The 24,033-nt window shown below is 37.5% G+C and overlaps 1 protein-coding gene across 27 annotated transcripts in view; it reads right to left on the reverse strand.

Annotated features, from left to right (window-relative positions):
* Positions 1 to 24,033, reverse strand: part of GPC5 (glypican 5) — a 765,123-nt gene that overhangs the window by 327,014 nt on the left and 414,076 nt on the right. For 20 of the 27 annotated variants that reach the window (XR_013945420.1, XR_013945421.1, XR_013945422.1 and 17 more), the window contains one exon: positions 15,385 to 15,547. The exons of 4 other annotated variants lie outside the window; for them this stretch is intronic. Coding sequence is in view for 18 of the 23 variants with exons in the window: in XM_080577273.1 (XP_080433399.1) it covers positions 15,385 to 15,547 (163 nt within the window). In the remaining 5 variants the exon portion in view is untranslated. Of the gene's footprint in view, positions 1 to 15,384; positions 15,548 to 16,381; positions 16,449 to 20,542; positions 20,600 to 24,033 lie in introns of those variants that run through there. 3 more of the 27 variants (XR_013945425.1, XM_080577260.1, XR_013945424.1) reach the window with 3 other exon arrangements.

Here is a 24,033-nt window from a genome sequence, read left to right on the forward strand (position 1 = left end):
TGTGAGCTAGCTACTGTTGCTGGAGACACAGTTCATACAGTTAAAAGAAACCAGTGAGCTATTCAGCACATACCGAAACAGATTTGTGAAATGATCTGTAAAAATGACAGCATGTCTAGGCAACTGAGTTCCACCCCTACAATTAGGTGTCTGATCTAGAGGGGAAATCCTCCCAGAGGATCAGGACACAGACAACACTCTTTCTCTGCATTTCCTCCCAGAAAGTAGAAAACAGTTCTCAGGCCTGTTAGAAGACTAATTCTAGCAAGCAGGCATCAAATTCGTAGGTCCGATTGGAATTATACTGACTTCTAGCCACTTCCCTTTAAAAGAACAGAAGAAAAAGGAAACTCAGTTGCTGCCCTGTGGATACATTGCTTTGGAATATGTAAGCCATAAGTATGACTATAGAGTAGATTCAACCTTCTTTGGGAAACTTTTGCGGAATTTTTGTTTGATAATTACACACCTTTTGCAAATTTTAAGAACTAGGTCTTGCATATTCCTATCTCATGTTGTTTCTAAAAAAAAAAAAATACTAAGTTTGTGTGACAAACAAAAATTGATTAATTCTCTCTTATTTAAAAAGTTAAAAATGATCTGAACATGAATTATCAATAAACAGATTATTCAAGGCATTGGATTTGTAATTTGTAATAATGGAAGACACAAATATGAAATTAATCTAAGTCTGCACAGGTTGCAAAAGAAACTCTCCAGATCATATACTTTGTTTTTTTAAACAAATATAGTAAAGACTGGAGACATACATGCCATGCAGAGGGACTACTTTTCATTATAAACTATCTTTGATTATACAGACGTGACATTTATCATGGTTGCAACCTGTTCAAAAATAGATTGAAAGACAAAGGTCTGATGTGATTCACAGTTTTGAGAATGAAACAGATTCTCATAAGCAGACAAAAAGTGTTTGTCTATTCCTTTCCAGTGACAATAAAAGAAAGCTAAATTCAGGCATAGATATTTACATTACCAATGGCTAGTATGAAGTAAGAAAAATCCTGTGCCTATATCTATTATGCTTAAAGTAAGATTAAATGCTGAGGAAAACAGAAATGAACAGTAATGTATAGCTATCATCCAACATTCATATTTAGATTTTGGGTGGTAAGAATGTAGAGCTTTTATTGTAACATTAAAGTAGGTAACTGCACAGATGAGGGAAATGGTACTATAATATGATGATCCTTTCAAAATTCATAGAGGCTAGCTTTTTATTTCCTTTCCCTCAAAGTAATAAGAAGAGTCAATTTCCACCAAAAAAAAAAAAAAAGCTTCTTCCTTGAGACATTTTCTTTGAGGCTTTATGTCAGTAAAGTAGAAACACAATAGAGGAGTAAAAGAGACATAAAAAACAGATCATAAAAGCTATCACAGAAAGTACGAGAAATGAAATATCAACTGTGGGACACTGGTCTGGTTTTTGTGTGTGTTTTTGTTTGTTTGTTCATTTTGTTTTATTTTCCCATAGAAAATTAAATTAAAATATAGAATAAATCTATGAATATTTTTATTTGTATAGAACAAATATATATTTAAAATATCTATAAATTAAATGTTATATATGTAAACATTTTTGTGAGAAACCTCATGCTCATTTTTATTTTGTACAAGGGAAATAATATAAATTTTACTTCACTGAATTTGTGGAAGAACTTAGTAGAACAATAAAGATGTTTTGGATACAGGTTGGGAAACCTGGTCACCCAGGATATGGAGAAGGCTGAGGTACTCAATGACTATTTTGCCTCAGACTTCACTGACATGAGCTCTAGCAACATGGCCCAGGCCCCAAAAGGCAAAGGCAGGGACTGGAAAAATGATGAACTGCCCAGTGTAGAAGATCAGTTTCAAGACTATTTATGGAACCCAAGGTGCACAAGTCCATGGGACCTGATGATATGCAACCACGGGTCCTGAAGGAAATGGCGGATGAAACTGCTAAGCCACTATCCATCATATTTGAGAAGTCATGACAGTCCAGTGAACTTCCCACTGACTGGAAGACGGGAAACAGAAACCCAATTTTAAATGGGGAAAAAATGAAGGCTCAGGGAACTACAGGGCAGTCAGACTCACGTCTGTGCCTGGAAAGACCATGGAGCAGTTCCTCCTGAAATCTATGCTAAGACACATGGAAAATAAGGAGGTGATTGGTGACAGCCAACATGGCTTCACTAAAGGCAGATCATGCCTGAAAAATCTGGTGGCCTTCTACAATGGGGTTACAGCATTGGTGGATAGGGAGAGGGCAACTGACATCATCTACCTGGACTTGTGCAAATCATTTGACATTGTCCCCCATAATATTCGTGTCTCTAAATTGGAGAGACATGGATTTGATGGATGGACCACTTGGTGGGAAAGGAATTGACTGGATGGTCGCACTCAAAGAGTTGTGGTCACAGGCTCAACGTCCAAGTGGAGATCAGTGATGAGCAGTGCTCCTCAGGGGTCAGTATTGGGACCAGCATTAACATATTTGTCAGTGACATGGACTGTGGGATTGAGCGTGCCCTCAGCAAGTTTGGAGATTACACCAAGATGTGTGTGTGGTTGACATGCTGGAGGGATCAGATGCCATCCAGAAGGACAGAGAGGTGGACCTGAGCAAACCTCATGAAGTTCAACAAGGCCAAGTGCAATGTTCTGCATCTGAGGTGGGGCAATCCCAAAAGCACAAACATAGTCTGGGCAGAGAATGGATTGAAAGCAGCCCTGATAAGAAGGACCTGTGTGTGCTGGTTGATGAGAAGCTCAACATGAGGCGGCAATGTGTGCTTGCTGCCCAGAAAGTCAACCCTATTGAGGACTGCATAATAATTGCTGGAGGTGACTTATTGAGGCTAAATGTATGTCCACATCTTAAAAGAATGTTCAACATTGAGGAAAATTCCAGGGTGTGGTGCATCAGATATGCAAGGAATCTGTTCCATGACAGTCCCTTTGGTGACAAAACCTGCAACCTTAGGTATTGATAACAGCAAGGGAGCTTGGTGTGCTGACTCTAAGAGATATAGTACAGGGACTCTAAGAGATATAGTACAGTATAGAGTGGAGTGAAGACACAGCGGCCAGGCTCTTTGCTATCACTGTAGGCAAGGGGAACCTGACGGTACTATGGAACTGATAGACTGCATGGTCAGCCCTGAGTCTAACTGATAACCAAATCATGTCCTCTGGGTGAAATTTGCTCATTATAATCTCATTATAATGCCAAAACACACCACAAAGGCTACCCGCCTCCAAGGTGAGACCACCCCTCACCGAGTATGCACTCTGAATTTCTCTGCGCCTATACCTTTAAAACAAAAGCAAGAAAAAAATATACCAATCACAACAAAGACAGGTATGACTAGAGTCACTCAAGTTCCACCTAAAAGTAAGAAAATAGTATAAAAATGGCTCAAGAGGAGAAAATGTCAGGGAAGAAACCATCACAGACAAGTTGGAAGGAGATCGCTGAATTCTGGGATCAGTCAATGAGCTGAGCTGAGCTTCCCCCCCCCCCCCCCCAAATGGACACCTATGGGGTGAGATTCGAACTATTGGTTATACCAAGTGGTTCCCTGGGAAACCTAGCATTCTCTATAGAGTTGTTTCATAAGTTAGCACATGTGTAGTTGGTTGTGTTTGTCATATTCTTTGTATTTGCATGTGCTTTGCAGACAGTGTGAATCCAGTAACACTGTGAATCCAAAACAACTTGTAATCCTGTTGCTTCAATAAACCACACCAGCCATTTACTAAACGGAAAGTGTATTGTGCTATTTGTGCATCTGTGATCATGATAATTCAATATAATTAGTGCAACCAGACTTATAGTACTGCAATATTGTGCTATTTGTGCATCCATGATCATGATGATTTAATATATTGAATGGGACTGGACTTATATTGCCAAATTGGGCATCACTCAGAATTTAAGCCCAGCCCCTCTAATATCCAAGGAAAAGCTGGAACGCAAGGGGGTTTAGGTCCTGCAAAAGTTCATTACCCCTTAACACATCACAGGTTGAGGGAGGTGACCTGTGAGACCATCTATCTACTCTGCTCTCGTAAGACCCTACCTGGAATTCTGCATTCTGCTCTGGGGTCTCCAGCGCAAGACAGACATGGAAATATTAGAACAAGTCCAGAGGAGGGCCCCAAGGATGATCAGAGGGCTGGACCACCTCTCCTACAAAAACAGGCTGAGGGAGTTGGGGTTGTTCAGCCTGGAGAAGGAAGGCTCTGGGGAGACCTTATAGCAGCTTTCCAATACCTAAAGGGAGTTACGAGAAAGTTGGGGAGGAACTCTTTGTCATGGATTGTAGTGTTAGGACAAGGGGGAATGGCTTTAAACTAAAAGAGGCTAGGGTTAGAAAAGATACAAGGAAAAAAATATTTTCTCAGACGGTGGTGAGGCACTAGGACAGGCTGCCCAGAGAAGCTGTGGATGCCCCATTTCTGGAAGAGTTCAAGGTCAGGTTGGATGAAGTTTTGGGCAACCTGGTCTAGTGGGAGGTGTCCCTGCCCATGGCAGGGCAGGATGGCATTAGATGATTTTTGAGGTCCCTTCCAACCCAAACTATTCTATGATTCTATGATACAGTGATCCCAAGAGTCATAAAAATTATTCTTTTCAGATCCATAATACATTATAATAAACTACTTTTTAAAAAAACAGGTTACAAATAATAACAAATATGATTCAGTGAAATAATGTTAGAACTCCTGCTAAAGTCAGTATGTGTTTTCTCAGGAAAATACAAGCTCCTATGAAGTCAGTGAAATGATGCTTACTGACTTCAGAAAGAACCTGAGCAGAATTTATTCAAAATGTAACAGGTATTACCCATAGTACCATAATATTTTGCAATTGGCCAGACTTTGCATAAACAAGCAGTGTATCTTGACTTGTTTTTGCATATCTCAGATACACAGTAAAAAAAAAATTAAAAAATCATGAAAACAAAGTCCTAAATTCCCATCAGACACTAGTGAAGTGGTTGTTCAATTTCCACCCAACATACTAGCTGAATGACTTTAACCACAGCTGTAGAAACAGCCTGATTATTATCTCCCTTCTGTTTTCCCTCATCTATCCAAACCAAAGAGTCTTTGGACCAGAGTGAGACAGCATTATAATAAGTAAAGATGGGAGACAGTGTACTTGGGCACAAGCTGCTTGGGCATAGCCTTCTATGATGAGGTGACTAGCTGGGTAGATGAGGGGAGAGCAGTGGATTTGGTGTACCTTGAGGTAGACCTTGAGCAAGGCCTTCAGCAAGGCTTTTGACACTGTCTCCCATAACATCCTCATAGACAAGCTCAGGATTGTGGCCTAGATATGTGGACAGTGAGGTGGATTGGCAGTTGTCAGGATGGCAGAGCTCAGAGGGTTATGCTTAGTGGTGCAGAATCTAGTTGTAGGCCTGTAGCTAGTGGTGTCCCCAGTGGACAGTAATGGATCCAGTGTTGTTCAAGTTATTCACCAATAACCTGGACAATGGAATGGAGTGCACCCTCAGCAAGTTTGCTGATGACACAAAGCTCAGAGGAGTGGCTGATACCGCAGAGGGCTGTGCTGCCATTCAGAGGGACCTTGACAGGCTGGAGGAATGGGCTGAGAGGAACCTCATGAAGTTCAACAAGGGCAAGTGCAGGGTCCTGAATGTAGGGAAGAATAACCTGAAGCACCAGTACAGGCAGAGTGTGTGTGTGTGTGTGTGTGTGTGTGTGTGTCTGTATGTGTGTGTGTCTGTGTGTGTGTGTGTGTGTGTGTGTGACCTGCTGGAGGCCAGCTTTGCAGAGAGAGACCTGGGAGTCCTGGTGGACAGGAGTCCTGGTGGACAGCAGGCTGACCATGAGTCAGCAATGTGCCCTTGCGGCCAAGGAGGCCAATGGTATCGTGGGGTGCATTCAGAAGAGTGTTGCCAGCAGGTCAAGATCCTCCCACTCTACTCAGCCTTGGTGAGGCCATACCTGGAGTATTGTGTCCATTTCTGGGCTCCCCACTACAAGAGAGACATAGCAGTACTGGAGCGAGTTCAGAGGAGGGCTACTAAGATTAGAGGACTGGAGCACCTGTCGTATGAGGACAGGCTGAGAGAACTGGGCCTATTTAGCCTGGAAAAGAGAAAACTGAAGGGAGACCTCATCAATGTGTATAAATATCTGAGGGGAGGGTGTTGAAAGGATGGAGCCAGTCTCTTTTCAGTTGTGCCCAGCTAGAGGACGAGAGGCAACAGGCACAAACTGAAGCACAGGAAGTTCTGGCTCAATATAAGGAAGCTCTTCTTTACTGTGAGGGAGACAGAGCACTGGGACAGATTGCCCAGAGAGGTTGTGGATTCTCCTTCTCTGGAGATATTCAAAACTCACCTGGATGCCATCCTGCTCAATGTGCTCTAGGTGATCCGTCTCAGCAGGGGGGTTGGACTAGATCTTCAGAGATCCCTTCCAACCTTGGCCATTCTGTGATTCTATGCTGCTTTTTGAAGGACTAACCTTAATCAGTTTTCCACTGGCTCATTTAAAGGAATTGGATTAGTAAATAACACAAGTGTAATCATATTACATAATACATCAATAAAGTCATCATAGGTTAATATTAACTGGAAGGCTATTGTTATCTCATCCTTCCTTGCCACAGTAAAACTGCCATAAATCTCTTCTCTCTCACTTTCCCTTGTCTTTCAGGAACTGAAAGTCTTTTGAAGAGAAGGATTTACTGTAATCAGTACATTCCTGTGAAAAATTTACATTTCACTAAATCAGTATTTTATTTCAGAAAGAAGACACATATTGTCAACATATATGAAGTTCAAAGATTTTTCTGTATGCATGATACAAGTGTTGGCACAGAAATACACATTATATAAATTATTGAAGCATAAAAAAAGCCACAGTGATACCCAAGTTCCAGTGATTTCCATGATAAAATCTCACTTGTGGACTACGTACAGCCCACCACCAGTCTATGAAGTTTGCACAGGTAAATCCATTGAATGTATAGACATGAAGTCATGAAAGAACAAAGCAATTCCATTTGAAATATCATGTGAAAACTGAGATAAATTAAAAGATAACTTCCTTGCATTTTATTTTACTAAAAGGTGTACTGACATGTTCATATTATCCATTGGGAAAACCAAATGATGACATTTCCCACTCCTGCAGTACTCTGTGCAGGTGTGGCCTCACTTCAAGCAGTGCTTACAGTTTTGGGTGACACAATATAAGAAAGATATAAAACTATCAGAGAGTGTCCAAAGGAGGGCAACAAAGATAGTGAAAAGAAGCCAAAGATGGTCTGGAGGGGAAGATTCATGAGGAGCAGCTAGGTCCCTTGGTTTGCTCAGCCCCGAGCAGAGCAGGCTGAGGGGAGGCCTCATGGCGGCCTGCAGCTCCCTCACGAGGGGAGCGGAGGGGCAGGCGCTGAGCTCTGCTCTCTGGGGACAGCGACAGGACCCGAGGGAACGGCATGGAGCTGGGACAGGGGAGGGTCAGGCTGGGTGTCAGGGAAAGGTTCTGCACCCAGAGGGAGGTCGGGCCCTGAACAGGCTCCCCAGGGAAGAGGCACCAAGCCTGCTGGAGTTCAGGAACCATTTGGACAGCGCTCTCAGTCATATGGTCTGATTTTTGGGTGGTCCTGTGTGGAGCCAGGAGTTGGACTGCATGATCCTTGTCGGTCCCTACAAACTCAGGATATTCTATGATTCTGTGATTTCAATTCTGAATTGCTTCCTATTTAAAGAGTATCAACTCTCCCACTTGAACACAATCATTTGTCAGGAGTCAACATCTGTACATCTTGTGTAATGAATTTAACTTGATTAATGGATTAAAGCTGAGCTGTCAACTTGGATCATTACTTCAAAAACAAATAAAGGGAAGGGTTATGTAAAATTTGCTGAGGGAATTCACACAGGCTGAAATAAAGTCAGCTAATGCAAAATCTTGTACATTTCAACAGTGCATTGTCTGGTATTGATATGTTATACTCAGTAGGAAGATTAAATCATGACGAACTACCACAAATGCAAACAAAAAAGCACAATTACTTTTCAAAGGCTCTAAGTTATCAAAAAGCATTTAACAAGTGTACTCACTGGTCTAAAACACAGCACATCAGAGCAGTGTAATTATTACAAATTACCTGCATTAATAACATGAGGTTATATTTTACCCTATAAAAATACCACTAATTCTGAAGTTACCAGAAAATTGGAGCCTTTTACTGCACATATTATTTCACTGCAACCCATGTCTTAATATTCATATTCAGAGTTACCAGTAAAGAGACAAACTTTCCAGCAAAGTACCAACATACATTGCTTCCTTATTTATTCTTCTACATTTCCTGAGGAAAAGGAATAAGCTAATAGTTGCTATAACTATTTGTCTGGATAGAGAGTGGCCTGAAGGCTTTCTGCAGCAGAAGGAAAGTAGCCAGTGCCACACTTACGGAAGAGTTACTGTTAGTGTTCAACTACCTGCCTCTTGAACAAATTCAGCCTTACTACTTCTCAGTTTTTAGTAGCTTTCCAAAAAAATGCTTCCTGCTTTATGCTTTCTGAAATAAGAGCATAGAGGATATGCTCTATTATGTCCTTTGTGTTCTGAATTCTCCTTGTGAAGGTTACAGCTCTTCAGGAGCTCCTTTTTGGAATAGTCAGAGAAATACAGAAAATTATATTGTGTGGTCAAGGTATGATGTAGCTTGTGTATCATCTGAACTACTTTTAAACTAATGGGCTATATAAGAATAAAGTCGTCATCCTGGAGATATTCACTTTATGTGGTACTGGAGCAGTAAAAGCAGTAAAAAAAAATTATCAATCTGGAAAATAGTGGGGTTCCAATTAACAGGGCAGGAAAGAATGCTCACTCCTTTCTATGGATTCATTCACTTCTAAATTTTCCTTCACACCAACTGGAGCACCCTTCAGGCTGTTTCCTTGGTCAGAGAGGGGAAAATAGAACAACCTAAATTCTGGTCTTCCAGATATGTAGACAACCTTGGGCTGTTTGAACTAACAAGTAACATACTGAATGAAGAAGTAATACACTGTTTGCTTGTTTCACCAGAAAGGCAGTTACAGATACAGTCCTTGCTCAGAACAGACATGACAGTGACTACAATGCCAAGACTCCCACTGTGGACTGTAAAATTGATTCTGAATGGTAGTCGATTTACATGAGGGTAAAAACGCTTCTGTGTGAAAGTATGTTTTTGCCTGGAATTAATGGAGAAGTCACAGTGGGTGCTACAAGGGGGGCAATGTACTCTCTTCTTGCATTTCAAAATGGAATGGATTGTTCCGTAAGATCCCTCATCTTTCTGATCCTCCTCCACCATCATCTTTTAAACATTCTCTCAAAGATAATCCACCAACTATCAACAGAATTATTAGACAGGGAATAAACAAAGTCAACTACTGGAGAATTTCATAAGGTTAAAATGCCATTAAATGCCATTAGGTTAAAATGCATTTCAATCCCATTAACATAAAACAAGAACTATTGTTAAATATCAGTTCTTCTAGCTAAACAATAAATGGTTAATCATACTCATTCCATAAAACACAATGTAAAATCTGAATAAGAACATTTCACATTAACAGTAGGGGATTAAGAAGAATACTGTTGTGTATTAAAAAAATAAAACCTGAAACCCTACTTAGGCATAAAGGTGCTCTTCCTTTACTGAAGTAATTGAGAATGCAGATTAGACTTTAAAACAATGTAACAGATGGCAAACATCATAACAGAGATTTTAGTGCTTTCACTATCTGGTGAATACCATTAATCGTAAATCTTTGAATCCCAAGACACTCAGAGACAGCAGAAATCTACTGAGAAGCCCTTCACCACACTGCTTTCATGATGGTTTGGACCACAGCACTGCTTTATTTTCAGAACTGAGGATGGTGAAAGGGGTAGAAATAGCAGAACAGATTGTCCAGAAAACAAAGGAACGGATTCACTGTGTTATATGACACCATGTTGACAATTTAAGACTGGAAGTGTAACTTTCAGAGTTACCTACTTATTAGCTTTTGTCTTCTTTTTTTAATTGGACAATAAATATTTAAGGAAAGTGACCTGTGACCTGTGCAAAAGATGCTAGCGGATGATATTGCTACTACTTTAATATGACTTACTTTCTGAAACAAAGATATTGTTCTTCCAATATACTGGGATAAAGATGCATTCAAAGACACCAGACAATAACAAGTTTATTGTTAAATATCTGTGACAGAAGCACTGAAATATTTTGAAGTAAATCATCAGATTCAGATTGGACTTTGCAAATAGAAAACCCTAAAAAATACTTTTGGATAAGCCATTCTCCAAAAGTCAGATCATTAAAGCAATTATTCCTAATAAGAATGTTGAAACCTATATAATTTGTATACATATATTCTTAAATCTGCATCCATATGAGTTAAAATATAGATTAAGTTTATGTTTTATGATTAAAGATCTCTATTGTTTAGATGTTTAATAATCATCTAGAGTCTCTTCATTTCATGTTTGACATTCTGTGTGGTTGTATATCACTTCCACATCAGACTGTAAATCCTCATTCTTCAGATTAAAATTTTACAGTGAATCTATCTCAATCTAGTGTTGTGATGATTCATTTAAACCCTACCTAATTAATGACAGATGGATTTCTTATAATAAACACAGATCTAGGTAAATGCAGTCAATTTGTCACATTTACTTTTGCTGCCTAAAATTTTTGTGTCCCAGTCAAGCACCTTGAATGAACATTACCTCAGTGAAATCATGTGTTAAACAGTGTAGCTAAGATTTGTACTCAGCCCGGTTATTTTGTTCAGTGAACAGTAACTGGTCGATTTCAGTACTTCCAGGACAGGAATGAGAATGGCTGATGAAGCACTTGAGAAAAACAGCTGTACAAATGGCTGGTACCATTATTGCTGTTGCCATTGTACTGGGGAAAGGAAGGGAAGGGAAGGAAGGGAAGGGAAGGGAAGGGAAGGGAAGGGAAGGGAAGGGAAGGGAAGGGAAGGGAAGGGAAGGGAAGGGAAGGGAAGGGAAGGGAAGGGAAGGGAAGGGAAGGGAAGGGAAGGGAAGGGAAGGGAAGGGAAGGGAAGGGAAGGGAAGGGAAGGGAAGGGAAGGGAAGGGAAGGGAAGGGAAGGGAAGGGAAGGGAAGGGAAGGGAAGGGAAGGGAAGGGAAGGGAAGGGAAGGGAAGGGAAGGGAAGGGAAGGGAAGGGAAGGGAAGGGAAGGGAAGGGAAGGGAAGGGAAGGGAAGGGAAGGGAAGGGAAGGGAAGGGAAGGGAAGGGAAGGGAAGGGAAGGGAAGGGAAGGGAAGGGAAGGGAAGGGAAGGGAAGGGAAGGGAAGGGAAGGGAAGGGAAGGGAAGGGAAGGGAAGGGAAGGGAAGGGAAGGGAAGGGAAGGGAAGGGAGCCGACCATACTGAAGTAAGTGAAAGAGGAGAAAAAGTGTCTGCAACTTGAGAATGCAGTACAAAATCATATAAGAGACATGGATTAGTTTATGTGTATCATTGTACCCTCTTTTCATATGGAGGTCAAAACATAAAGCCTTTTCCAACTTTTATCACGCTATTGCATAATCTGAACAAGACAATAATTATCAATGAATTAAGTAGTCATAGAAATCAAACATTTTGGAGACTTTTTTCCTCAGACAGGGTGAATATCAGATGAGATAAAAATCAAACAATTGGGAGGCAAGATTTGCCTGTATATACAATAAGCACAAAGCATAATTTTACATATATGAGCCCTGAACTAGGGCATGGCTGTAACTGTAGTAAAGCAATAGCTGCACTGAATTTTAAAACAACAAAGAAGAAAGACAAAGCAGTGGTACAGCACTTTTCAGAAAATTAATGGTCTTGGTGTAAGTCCTATGAGAATTTTGATAAAGCATATTGAGTACCTCAGAGGAGTGATAGCAGGATTAGCTCTTCCTTGCACAGCTATTTGAAAATAGATTCAAATCAATATATAGGTAATAAGTATTTGTCGTTATTACCTCTTGAATTCTGAAGGTTTTTTGGTTTTGTTTTTTTTTTTTCTTGTGTGTGTGTGTGTGGAGGTAATTCATTGTGACACATGAAATAGTCCTGTGGGAATTCCTTGGTTAGGGTAGAATAAAACTATCAAATGAAGTGTCGAGACTTTATACTACTGTTTATTTTATACATTTAAAGTGCACTATCGCTTGTACCATTCCTCCAAAGGACGGCATCAATTTGCTGTATTTTAAAGCTACTTGCAAAGAATGAAGCAGTCAGAGCAATTGTAGGACTTTGAAACACCGAATGGCTGTTAGATATGAAAATAAATTTTCAAAATACAACATATTTTAAGCACTGGTATAATGCTAGGGCTATCATTTCTGAGTCATAAATAACAAATCTCTTCATTAGCCTTCCAAAGTCTAAAGCTTGTCATCACAAATTTGACACTCTCCAACACTAAGTGAAGACACTTCTTACATCTGTAATACTGAATGGAAAAATAAGTCATCTTCAACTTCAGGGGCTGTTCACATAAAATTGCTAAATTTTTATCTTGGCAAAAACATCTTCTCCTTCCTCTCTGTTCTTCCCAGGTCTGAGAATCATACACATTCAGAAGACAATGACATGGTCTCAGAAAAGGCAGATACACATCTGCCTTTACATTTTTTACCTCTATACAAAGTAATGTGCATAGAAGGGATAATTCTGTATCATAATTTATCAGCTTATTTAGATTATGAATTTGTTGGAAACAGGATCGTTCCCCTTGGCAAACATCTTTGGAATAGCTAACAAAGGGGAGAGTTGGCTTTGTATAAGGCCCCCAGACTTTACTATAATACCAAATACGTAGCAATCTCCCTTCCTTTCCTGGCTGATTATGAAAAAATGAAAAGTTAACCAGAAGCAAAAGACTGAAAAGTTTCTTAGGTAAGGAAAAAAATAACACCATCTGTATGCCTGCATGTATCAAAAGAATATAAAGTAAACTTTCCATGTGCATAATGAATCCAGTTAAAATGTGTATGTTACTAAACCACATAAAGAATCTTATTCACCCACTAATGTGACATGCTAAAAAGAAATAACTATAACTCTCCATTTTATGTCATAATTCTTTTTTGAGCTTCAAAAATCATAAATGCATTTTTAAGTAATAATTATAATGTTTATCTTTGAAAATAAAGTAAATATCTCGTTGCTGGAGTTCATTACATTCTTTTAAGACAAAATGACTGTAATAAGAGTATGTGTTCTGCATGTGAACTGCAATGGTAAAGGTTGACTTCATGTTCCAACATTTAAACTATTTGTTACTTCAGCACAAAAAGCATCAGAACTAACAAACTACCTAACTAACAGGTTGACCATGCCTGATATTTAGTCATGCTTTACAAAGAGCAGTAATCAATACAGGCAGCATAAATCTATCATTTCAATTTAGAAATAGGGAATTAAGGATCTGCTTTAGCTTGGAATCAGCAGCTGTCATCTGAAGCTAAGAAATTTTCACCAGATTAAATAGTGATGATATTTATTTCTTAATGTTTTCATTCTTGTTCTTCACTAATCTTGAAAATATATTTTTGTTTGCTTACTAAAATAGGCTTATTTTACTTTTTTTGGACTTTCAATTTCATTTTTAATTCCTAAAATCCTACTTGTATATCCCAGAGATGCAAAAGAATTATCTGAGCTCCAGTTTGTTATCTGAAGTATACACTTAAGTGATTTCCCAAGAAAAAGATTTTCATGACCTATATTATAACAAAATTCATACTACATGGAATCTTTTAATAGTTCACAACAGGTAACTCAAGCTACTCGTAAATCAAAAAATATACAAAAGTCATAATACTAAACAGTATGGACTCATATTTTTGTTTACTAGTGTCTTAGAAAAGGTTTGAATGAAACAGCATTAAATGCAAACTTGCCTAATACATAGTTTATAATCCCAGAGATGCATGTAAAATAATGAGAATACAAAGTTTAATTAGCTATCTTTTTGACATTTTGAAAAGATTACACTAAATATATTAATATGAAGAAAAATCAAATGCAGAAGGTAAAAAAATGTGCAATTCATTCAATATTTTTGCAATGTAATACTTGTTTAATATCCCTGGTCATTTCTAAGACTATTTTACAGTTTGTCCATACCACTGAGTGTCATTATCAAATACATATAGTATATCCAGTAGTCCAAAGTACAACTGCTTTTAAGTATTTGATCTCTAACTTTTTTTTCCAAGTTTATATGTTCAAAGAAGGCACTCTCAGGAAATAAGTGCCTCTTAACATTCCATCTAAAGAAACTTCATCAGGCCTTGAAAATATATATACTAGGTAGCAGTGCAACAGTATCTTAGGCTGAATGCAGACTGACCTGCTAATGCATGCCCACAATGCTCAGAGTCTCATTTCTCCAATTATTTAAATCAGAATTAGGCAAGCATGCAGTACGACTTCTCTGTGACTGAATTTCTAAATTGTCTCTTCACTATCAAATCAAGAAAGACCTGTCCTCGGAAACCCAGAGCACACTCAAATTCAGTAAATATAGGTAAACTCACGGATTAACAACAACCTTTACTTCTTATCTATTAGTACTGAGTGTTTAAAAATATAATTTTGATGATAGCAGGAATCTATTCCCATCATCTCTGCCTATATTTCTGCACTTGGAAGAGAAGTAAGAGATGTACAATATAGCACTGTTTCAGAGAACCGGACAACTTACTTGTGCTTCAACCCAATTGCTCATACTCATATTTCTATGTCACTGAAATGTATAAACAAAGGTCTTACAAATATTCTTCTTACAAAATTCTTACAAAAGTGGTTCAGGAAAAAATAAAAAAGTAAGCAAGGCAGAAAGAAGTGTAAGCAGTAATAATGGCACTGATGCTTAGTGGGCTACAGCACATTGATTCCAATAGTTCTCTAAGAAATTCAACTACCACAGCTAAATCTTAGCTTTTTGCCATAGTTCCATTACAAAATAGAAAAAATTTCTGTGTGAAACTTCCAATACTTTTCATGCTAAATCAGTAACTCGCATAAAAATGTCATTGTATTGACTTTTAATGGGATAAAATACTGTGTTGAGGTCAGTCCACATAATGCAAATATGCATTAACAAATGCTATGATGAAACTGATACTTATCATCGTACCGTCCTCATAGAAGTCTTATAATTATAGTCCTATTCCTGTATATCTTGGAAACATTATACAGACAACTTTTCCACACCTGTTTCAAGATAATTCAGCGGTATTTCTTAGTGGAAAATATGTCAAATTCACTCTTAAAATGTATGAAGGAAACAGAATCATGGACTTACAGTCTGTAATTTTCATGACTCTTTTTACTTCTCCACTTCCTGATCCTCCACAACCGTCTTCATCATCACAATCTCCACTGATTTGTTCATCCACACTTCCACCACTGCCTGTTTGTTGCAGATCCCAGTTATCATATTTAGGAAATGATTTGCTCTGCAATAGCTGAAGACAAAATACAGTGTGCAAGTTAGCAATACAGATGGAAAACTTCAGTGAGCAGCCAAAATTTCAGATATGTCTCTCTGATATTTATGCTTTAAAAGGAAAACACCAGGTTCCACAGAAAGGTAATTCTGATTTTTTGTTTCCTCCGGTTTGCAGTCAGATTTAAAAGAGTGGTATCTGGACATGTATACTTCAGTTTTAATTTAAAAATGTGTAACGTTTCTGTGTCTGTACTGCTAAACAAGAGAGGATAAGGCATTAATCCCTAGCCCAGAGATGAAGTCGCATGGATAAAGACACATTCTTCACACCTTCAGACTAGTGTCCTTTAGAGCAGACAGACAGCATCCAAGCTACATAGCAACTGGCCCTAGATCTTTTCCAGACCAACGTGATGTCCACATTCTATGATTCAATCACTAGGAATGCGTGGGTTTAGTGCAGTCCTGTAGGGATTGGTAGTTCTTCCAGATTATTTAGGATTTTCATTAATGACTTGGAAGGCAGTATAAAACACAAACCGTGCTGATAAATCTTCTACTGCTACAAAAAATGGAGAACTACTAAGTAAAAAATAGAAGTGGCAAACTGTCTAATAAGGTACCTCATCTGGTAAGCCAGGCAATAGAATGAATTTTTAAATATATACTATAATAAAACAGACAAAAGTAAATTTGCAAGTCTAAATATTGTATTACATTCATATTAGAAGATAAAATACTCTGTTCTATAAAATAGTCGACTATGAATTATCAAGACTAGTGTTCTAGCCAAAGGTTTTAATGGGATAGCTTTGAAGACAGAAATAGGAATACTAAATCAGATTAGTACCACAATTAATGCCAAATCAAGGTCTTGTTTCCTCTGTTCTGAAAGGATGGCACAGAACTGAGTTCTCCTGGAGTGTTTAAAAAAGGGAATAAATGAAACAAAACACACAAACAAAAAACTGTTATTTTAAACCAATGTGAAAATAGCAAATCAACCAAAAGCTTTGATTTATTCATTCAAATTAAATCAAACAAATCCACATTATCAATATTGTACATTAAAAATAAACCAAATAAGGGTTGTCCTATATCAAAATAATTTATTAACAGTTGAGGTCAAGTTCTTCAATATATACATACATATATATATATGTATATATTCTGGTTCAGACAGAGGTTTTAGTCTTAAAGCAGGAATTAATTCAGAAGTTCAAGACCAGGATATGCAAGAGGTCAGAATAAGTTACCAAAAATGGCCCCTTCTGGCTCTCAAGAATGTATGAATCCATGTAACTAAATTTGGTTTAAATGGAAGACTGGATTCTTTTTGATTTCCTGTGCTTGCAGAAAGTTACAAGTGAGTTCATCTCTCATGAGTGATGAACACTTAAAGGCAAGGGAGCTTATGTTTACACTGTTGAAACTTATATGGTACTGATTCCCTTTTAACAAAAATCTAGTATCCCATTTACTTATCACAGTATCACAGTATCACAGATTTCTAGGTTGGAAGAGACCTCAAGATCATCGAGTCCAACCTCCGACCTAACACTAAGTACTCCACTAAACCATATCGCTAATAAACCATATCTTACACATCATACACCTTCAGGGGAAACATTGTTTTTTATTAATTTAATTTTATTCTTTTTTAATAAAAACATCTTGATGATGTTCTGCTGCAGTCAATGTGAACTAAGCTCAGTCATAATATTTCTTCTCTTTCATTTATGTGCATATCTTAAACACCTGTGGAGGGAATCCCAAAGGAGACCAGCAGTAAATCAAATTTACTTAATCAAATCAAACCTAGAAGAACTATTTCTAGAAGCATGACTGTTTTGAACTCTTTCAAACCAGAAGAATAAATTATGCTAAAGTTTATTCCTCTGCTTAGTATTATATACCTGAGTACTTAAAAGGACAGCATTTCTCTTTAAAAAACTACTCATGCCACAGTCTTCTCTATTTTAAAAATCCTTCTTCATATCTGGGAGCACATTATACAGCTAAAACCCCTGAACTCAGGTTCTCACATGATTTCTGTCATGAGCAACTGATTTTCTTTCCAATTATTACTGGATTTGAGTGAAGAGAGGCAAAAGCTTTGCTCTTGTCCCTTGGTACACTTCCTACTAGCCCAGCTATGCACACTATCAATTTGGTTATTTCACTAAGTATTTAATTTTTTGGTCTTTGGGAAAAACAAACAAACAAACAGAAAACAAATGAACAACAACAAAAAAATGTGTCTTACTAACATCTCACTGCAATTTAAGTCATCCTCAGAAAATTAAGTAAATGAGTCAGGCACTTCTAAGATAACCAATGTAAGCAAAATTAAACCCTAGCTTGTACTCTCCTTTCTGTCTAGGTAGTAGAAATAGCAGAACAAAGTCACATTACGTATGATTAATGTTTAGAGACTAATGTTCTTTGCCCGTTTCACCCATCCATGAAGATAGCATAGCTACAAACAGAAATAAATAAGAAAAATAACAAGAGAAACATAAATTTAAGAGGTAATACAGGCCAACAACAATGGGAAAAACAAACAAACAAACAAACAGAAAACAGCAGCAGCAAAATTTCATTTAAAAAATTTCTAAAGTTATTTTATGAGCATTTTTAGTATCTCTTCTATAGAGCCATTGATCTGCTTGGATTTTTTATTTCACTGTTCTTTACTGCTCACCTGTTTCATTGTATTTGTTTTAAGGTTATTGGTATAACCCCCTCCACTAGACAGAGCAAATATTTTGCAGATAATTTGCTAATAATTTTACCTTTATCTTATTCTTGTGTGAATTTTACACACTTCTCCCTTGGTAAGAGTGGATACTAATAGACAGGACATCTACTAATTCCCTATTTCTACCCTATTGTGAGTGAGGAAATCGGTGATTTATTTAAACAACGGATTTCAGTGAATGTAATTCAGTGGCTGATCAGGGGAGCTGGTTCACAGCAAGCAGTACTGCTTCACACAGTTTTCTCTTACATACCAGAAGCATGATAAAATTACTTCTTCGCAACATTTTCAACCCGCATCTGAGTGGATTCTGGTACAAGCGAGGAGAAGATGAGATCTTAGAATGGGATAGACTAATTCCTAGAACACAGCTATTTCACTCTATTGGCAAGAAAGACAAGTTCAGATATTGAAGATTTGACCATATGATTCCTAAAATTTCACACTGTTGGGAAGGTATGCAGGACAATTAAGGTATCTCATAAGGAATGCAGTTTTATTTGCCTTCCAAATTATGCCAAAAGGTAGCCATTGCTAATTCGGTTGGAAATCAGTTATGGTCATTTGCCCTGGGAAGTCAAAGATATCCAAAACTGCTGCTAACAGCAGATGTTCTTCTGCTCCTGGCTTGACAAAGTGCATGAAAGCTCTGTGAAGTGACTAAGCTTTCAATGAGTATTTCCTCATTGTAACACACAGTACAGAACTTTGCCTTAAAGCAAAAAAAAAAAAAAAAAAAAAAAAACACCACCAGCAGCAAAAACATGCTACATCTTAATTATCTGTTTGATCTTTACCATTTAGTTGTATAAAAATGAACAAATAAATTCAGGTCAATAGACTTATTCAGCTATTCCAGACAAAGAACTGACTGAATTTTGTTCATCTTGATTTATTGGCTAACTAATTACATCCTTTTTAATTATTGGGAAATAAATTAATTCTTGAGAAATAAATTAATTTCTACCTATTCTGACATTATAATTTAACTTCACATCCACTATTTTACAATTTGAATAAGCTCCATTGAGAGATCAAAAGTACATTACATTCAGGTGAGGGCCTGTGCATGTTTGATACACAGCAGTGGGTAAAGCTATCTTGGATTATAGCCTGGTAGAAAGCATAGCTATGTTAAGGCAGTTAGAGAGTGAATTCCTCATTTTTGCCACTTCCCAAAGTGGAAGTTCTTTCTCCAGTTCTATGGCATTTTCAGATAGCACTTATCCAGATCTTTGTAAAGAAAAAGGAAATCAAGAAGCAAAGGAAATAACGTTTGTTTACATGAAATGGAAGATGACCTTCCAAGAAAAAAAAAAAAAAAAAAAAAAGACCACTCAACCACCCATCTGAAAGCATCTACTCTGAGGTTAGAATTTGGACTAATCCACTGGAGCCATGATTATTAACAAAACATAGTATGAAAGAAGCAGATGTGAGGAATGATAGCTCCTCCTAAGACACACTATAGGAAAGTACTCCATAGTCCGGTCCGAAATATGTAGGAGAATCTCACAGGGCAGTCATGCCCAATTTGTATCACTCTGATTATTGAATAGTTTCTGAATAGAAAAGCAGGAAAATAATATTACAGCAGGAAATAAGTCAGAAAACAGCAAAGAAAGTTGTTTCTGTTCAAGTATAATGCCAATCTAATATTGCGCCAATTTGCAGGCTCTTTGCACCTGAATTGTTCTGACAGGGATTCTGAGTGCCCCAGTTCAGTTACCTGAATAAGCCACGAAGCTAATGAATGATTATAAAGTCTATTCTCTGACAACTAATGATGACACCATGAAATAATTCACCCACAGTTTATCAGTACAATCAGTGAGAGATGATAGGGACCATTATCACTGCTGCCTAGCATATAATGCAGACTAATCAACAAATTATTGACAAACAGGACACAGGACACTCTTAATTCCTCAAGGAGATAAAAACATCTTTCTTTTAGTCCTAAAGAGTAGGACTCTTACGTAACGCAAACTGGAAGTAAATTACAATGGCTACTGGCATATAAGAGGTAGACTTTATATTCATACACATCACTGATATCCACAGCAGCACAGTGGACGTGAGAAGCTCAGGGAAAAAATTAGCAGGGCTACAAGCTGTGTTTGTAGGAGTCCTTAACATTTCAGAAATCTCTGCATAAATGTCAGAGTATGCCTCTAAGACACTTAAGTCTACCAACAAATAATTGCTGTAGAAGGCTAGCTCCACAAAAGTGTTGTGGTTTGTACTTACCTGGGAATACAGAATATTCTTCTAAATCTGAAGCATTGATCCTTATAGAGTCTAGATCTGGAAGAATGATTACAGAATAATGGCTTATGCAGATTTCCACTAGCTCCAATCGAACAGAGGCATACACAAACAATAGGTGCTACCACAAGTGATTTATGCACTCTGAGAAAAGAGAGACTCTTATGTACAGTTATCACTGAATTACTAACAGCAAACTATGACACGCTTCATCACATCTCATTATGTCAGAATTTTATAGGCTACTAAAAAAAAAAAAGTAAAAGTTTTTCAGCAAGACAAAAAAAATATTCAGACTGTATTTTTATAAAACTGGTAGACTCCCAGAAGTATTTGAAACCAAGTTAAATAAAAGAAGGCAGTAGAAGGAATCCATTACTTTTGCATTAACCATTGTTCTATAGATAACGTATGTTAAAAATGGTCCCTCATAGTTAACAAAATATAAACATTAAAAATACATTTGCATCAGCAACAGCTGCACATATACTTTTTTTTTTCTCATATCAGAGCATTCCAAATTGATATAGAAGATGATGTGGGAGTACACACCTAAAAAAATTAATAAAAAACTCAATTACTATGAAAGAAAAACCTTGAAAGTTCATTTATCTCACAATGAACTATATGTGTGTTGATTATAGAGTAGTTTTGGTGGGGAGGGATTATCTGTGCAAAAGTAATTTCCCCCCCTACTATGAAATAAACTGAGCAGAACCTTAAAATTATTAATAATCGAGAATCTCCTTAGGTAAGTGAACTCAAGTAGCAATTACAAAAGCATATCACCAGTCCTTAACAGTGACTGTGTCTGGACCAATCTTTTATGAAGAGTTTGCTGCATTTCTTTTCCACAAAACATACCATAGCAAAAACATACGTCAAGAGGCCTTCTACATTATTTACCAAGGTTTTTCTTAATGTCCTATATATCTTCTTTTCATTTGCAGTGTATATCCTTAAATCAGAAAGCTAGTAAAAACTCTCATACATCATTTACGCCCCACATAAGCCTTACAGAGAAAGTTTTCCAGTTTCCTCCCAAACAAGGCCTTCCTGCCACACAATTTACCCCCTACTCCTGTTCCTGAGTTGCCATTTATTTTTGTGACTTCTATATAACTATGCTCCTCTGGCTATGCTCCTCTGGCTAAGCAAAGGCTGCTTTGCATAAATTGAGACTCATCACATATGAAGGGCTATATTTTTAAATCCTCTTTACCACCAAACTATTCTTGAAATAGACCTTGCTACTGCCTAGTCTTGTCAAAATTCATCATGCCTGTTTTTCAAAAACTTCAAGAGAATTAAGGTATTCTAGAAGCATGGAAGTGGTGGAGGAGGGGATACTATATTAGTTGAGAACAGTTTTCTTGGTATATAAAGAAGTGAACCATTTGCAATCAGAGCCTTCTGAATGGTTTGATAGAACTATTCTTTAAGTCCCCTTGGGTCTTTGTACATGTGATAAGATTGTAACTTTTTTTCAGAAAAACTAGCTTCAAGTTCAAGTAGCTGCCTATGCTATTTGTCTGCAACATTACTTATTCAGATGCAATCAAATATCATGCAGAATATTATCACATAGAAAGAGTCTTTTTTGAAATTCCTAAGAAAGCCTGGCTCATCCGTTTTTGCAGCTGTAATATGTGCGCGATACTCTAATTATAGTAATCCTAATCTATGCAGACTATGTTATTAAACGTGACATATACTTTAATTGTTGACAGATGGCTTTGAACCCTGCATAAATATTTATAAAGTCACATGTATTCCTATAGCTAGCACACACAAAAATTCCAGGTACATTAGTCTTTTCAGAATCCTTTCTACAGGCACATGCAAGCTTAGGATTTCCATTATCATAACTATTTTATTGTTTAGGTTATCTGAAGTCTTTAAAGGGACCACTTTCCTCCTAGAGTGAAATGAGTGGTGCATAGGTTATGGACAGTTTTTATTATTTTGGAAATCGAAGAATTTTTCAGCAGTACATTGTATTGTGTTAGGTCATGTGCTCTCAGTTATTAAATATTTCCATCACACCATTTATTTGTAATTAACCCTGTTCTTCCTGCTACCAACATAGGAGAAATTAACAGAAATCTTTCAGTCTTGAAGAACAGTTCAGAATCAGGATCAGTCCAGCAACACTGTTCATTGACATGTGAATTTAGTGCACTATTTCTTCTTTTTTAGAATGCACAAATCCTAGTTTTATGACATATAGAATAAGAAACTTGTTTATATGTGCATTATAAAAACAATACAAAAAAAGTAGAAAATAGGTAGCATTTACAAACAGTAATGTATAGAATATTGATTGAGTAGTTGTATCTGAGCTTTTCAAAGATATCCTAGGATAGGCTTAAACAAAATGAAAGGTGAAGACTAAAGGGCTCACACCAGTCTCACAAACTGCTTATGTATCCCTTCATCTGTTAGGGTGGGAGTCACTTAGTGTAAGTTTAGCAATCTAAACTTAGGCATCTATTTTTGCAGAAAGACAGGTAAATCCAGGGATTCATTCATCTCAGTCTAAAGTAAAATGAAAGGTGTTTATCAAAGCCAAAAGTCAGATTCACAGAATCACAAAACGGCCGAGGTTGGAAGGAACCTCTGAAGATCATCTAGTCCAACCCCCTTGCCAAGCAGGATCACCTAGAGCACATTGCGCAGGATTGCTTCCAGGTGGGTTTTGAATATCTCCAGGGAAGGAGACTCCACCACCTCTCTGGGCAACCTGTTCCAGTGCTCTGTCACCCTCACAGTAAAAACAAGGCCCTCTCAAATTCAACCGGAAGTTCCTGTGCTTCATTTTGTGTCCATTGCCTCTTGTCTTCTCACTGGGCAAAACTGAAAAGAGACCAGCTCCATCCTCTTTACACTCTCCCCCCTGCTCTAGTCTCAGTTTCCAGCTAAGAATACAGGAAAAAAAAAAAAAAGAAAAGATAAAAAAAACAACTAGCTTCTGTGTACAAATGAGGTTTAAATGTTCTTCACTGTAGGATTTGTGTACTAAATTTAAACATCTGCAGGCTAGCTAAATGGTACTAGACACCTTTTAGAGTCACTAGATCTTTCATAGTCAATGGAAAGAACTAGGCGTCTTCAGGAGGTTGATCTCATCCTACAATAAGCCATGTAAGAACACACACACGTTACTGATTTTGGAAGGGTAGCAGCTGGCACTACATATTCCAAAGAGGGCTGATTATTTCATTGAATTCTTGCACTAAAAACTCATTCTAGCAAAACTGACTCTGTCAGAAAATGTAGGATGGGGGAGGGGAAAGTGACCATTTAAAAGAACAAAGTGAAAATAAGAAACTTTACTATGTAACTAGGAAAACTCTAATACTAATTCCTGCCAAGGGGGGGTTATAATTTCTTCCTTCAAAGTCTCATGAAGAGATCAATAAGAAAGGAAGGAAAGAAAGTAAATGTCAACCTTTTGATGTCAGACTTCCTAC

Source organism: Anser brachyrhynchus (assembly GCF_964034855.1).
Source record: "Anser brachyrhynchus genome assembly, chromosome: 1".
Lineage (NCBI taxonomy): Eukaryota > Metazoa > Chordata > Aves > Anseriformes > Anatidae > Anser > Anser brachyrhynchus.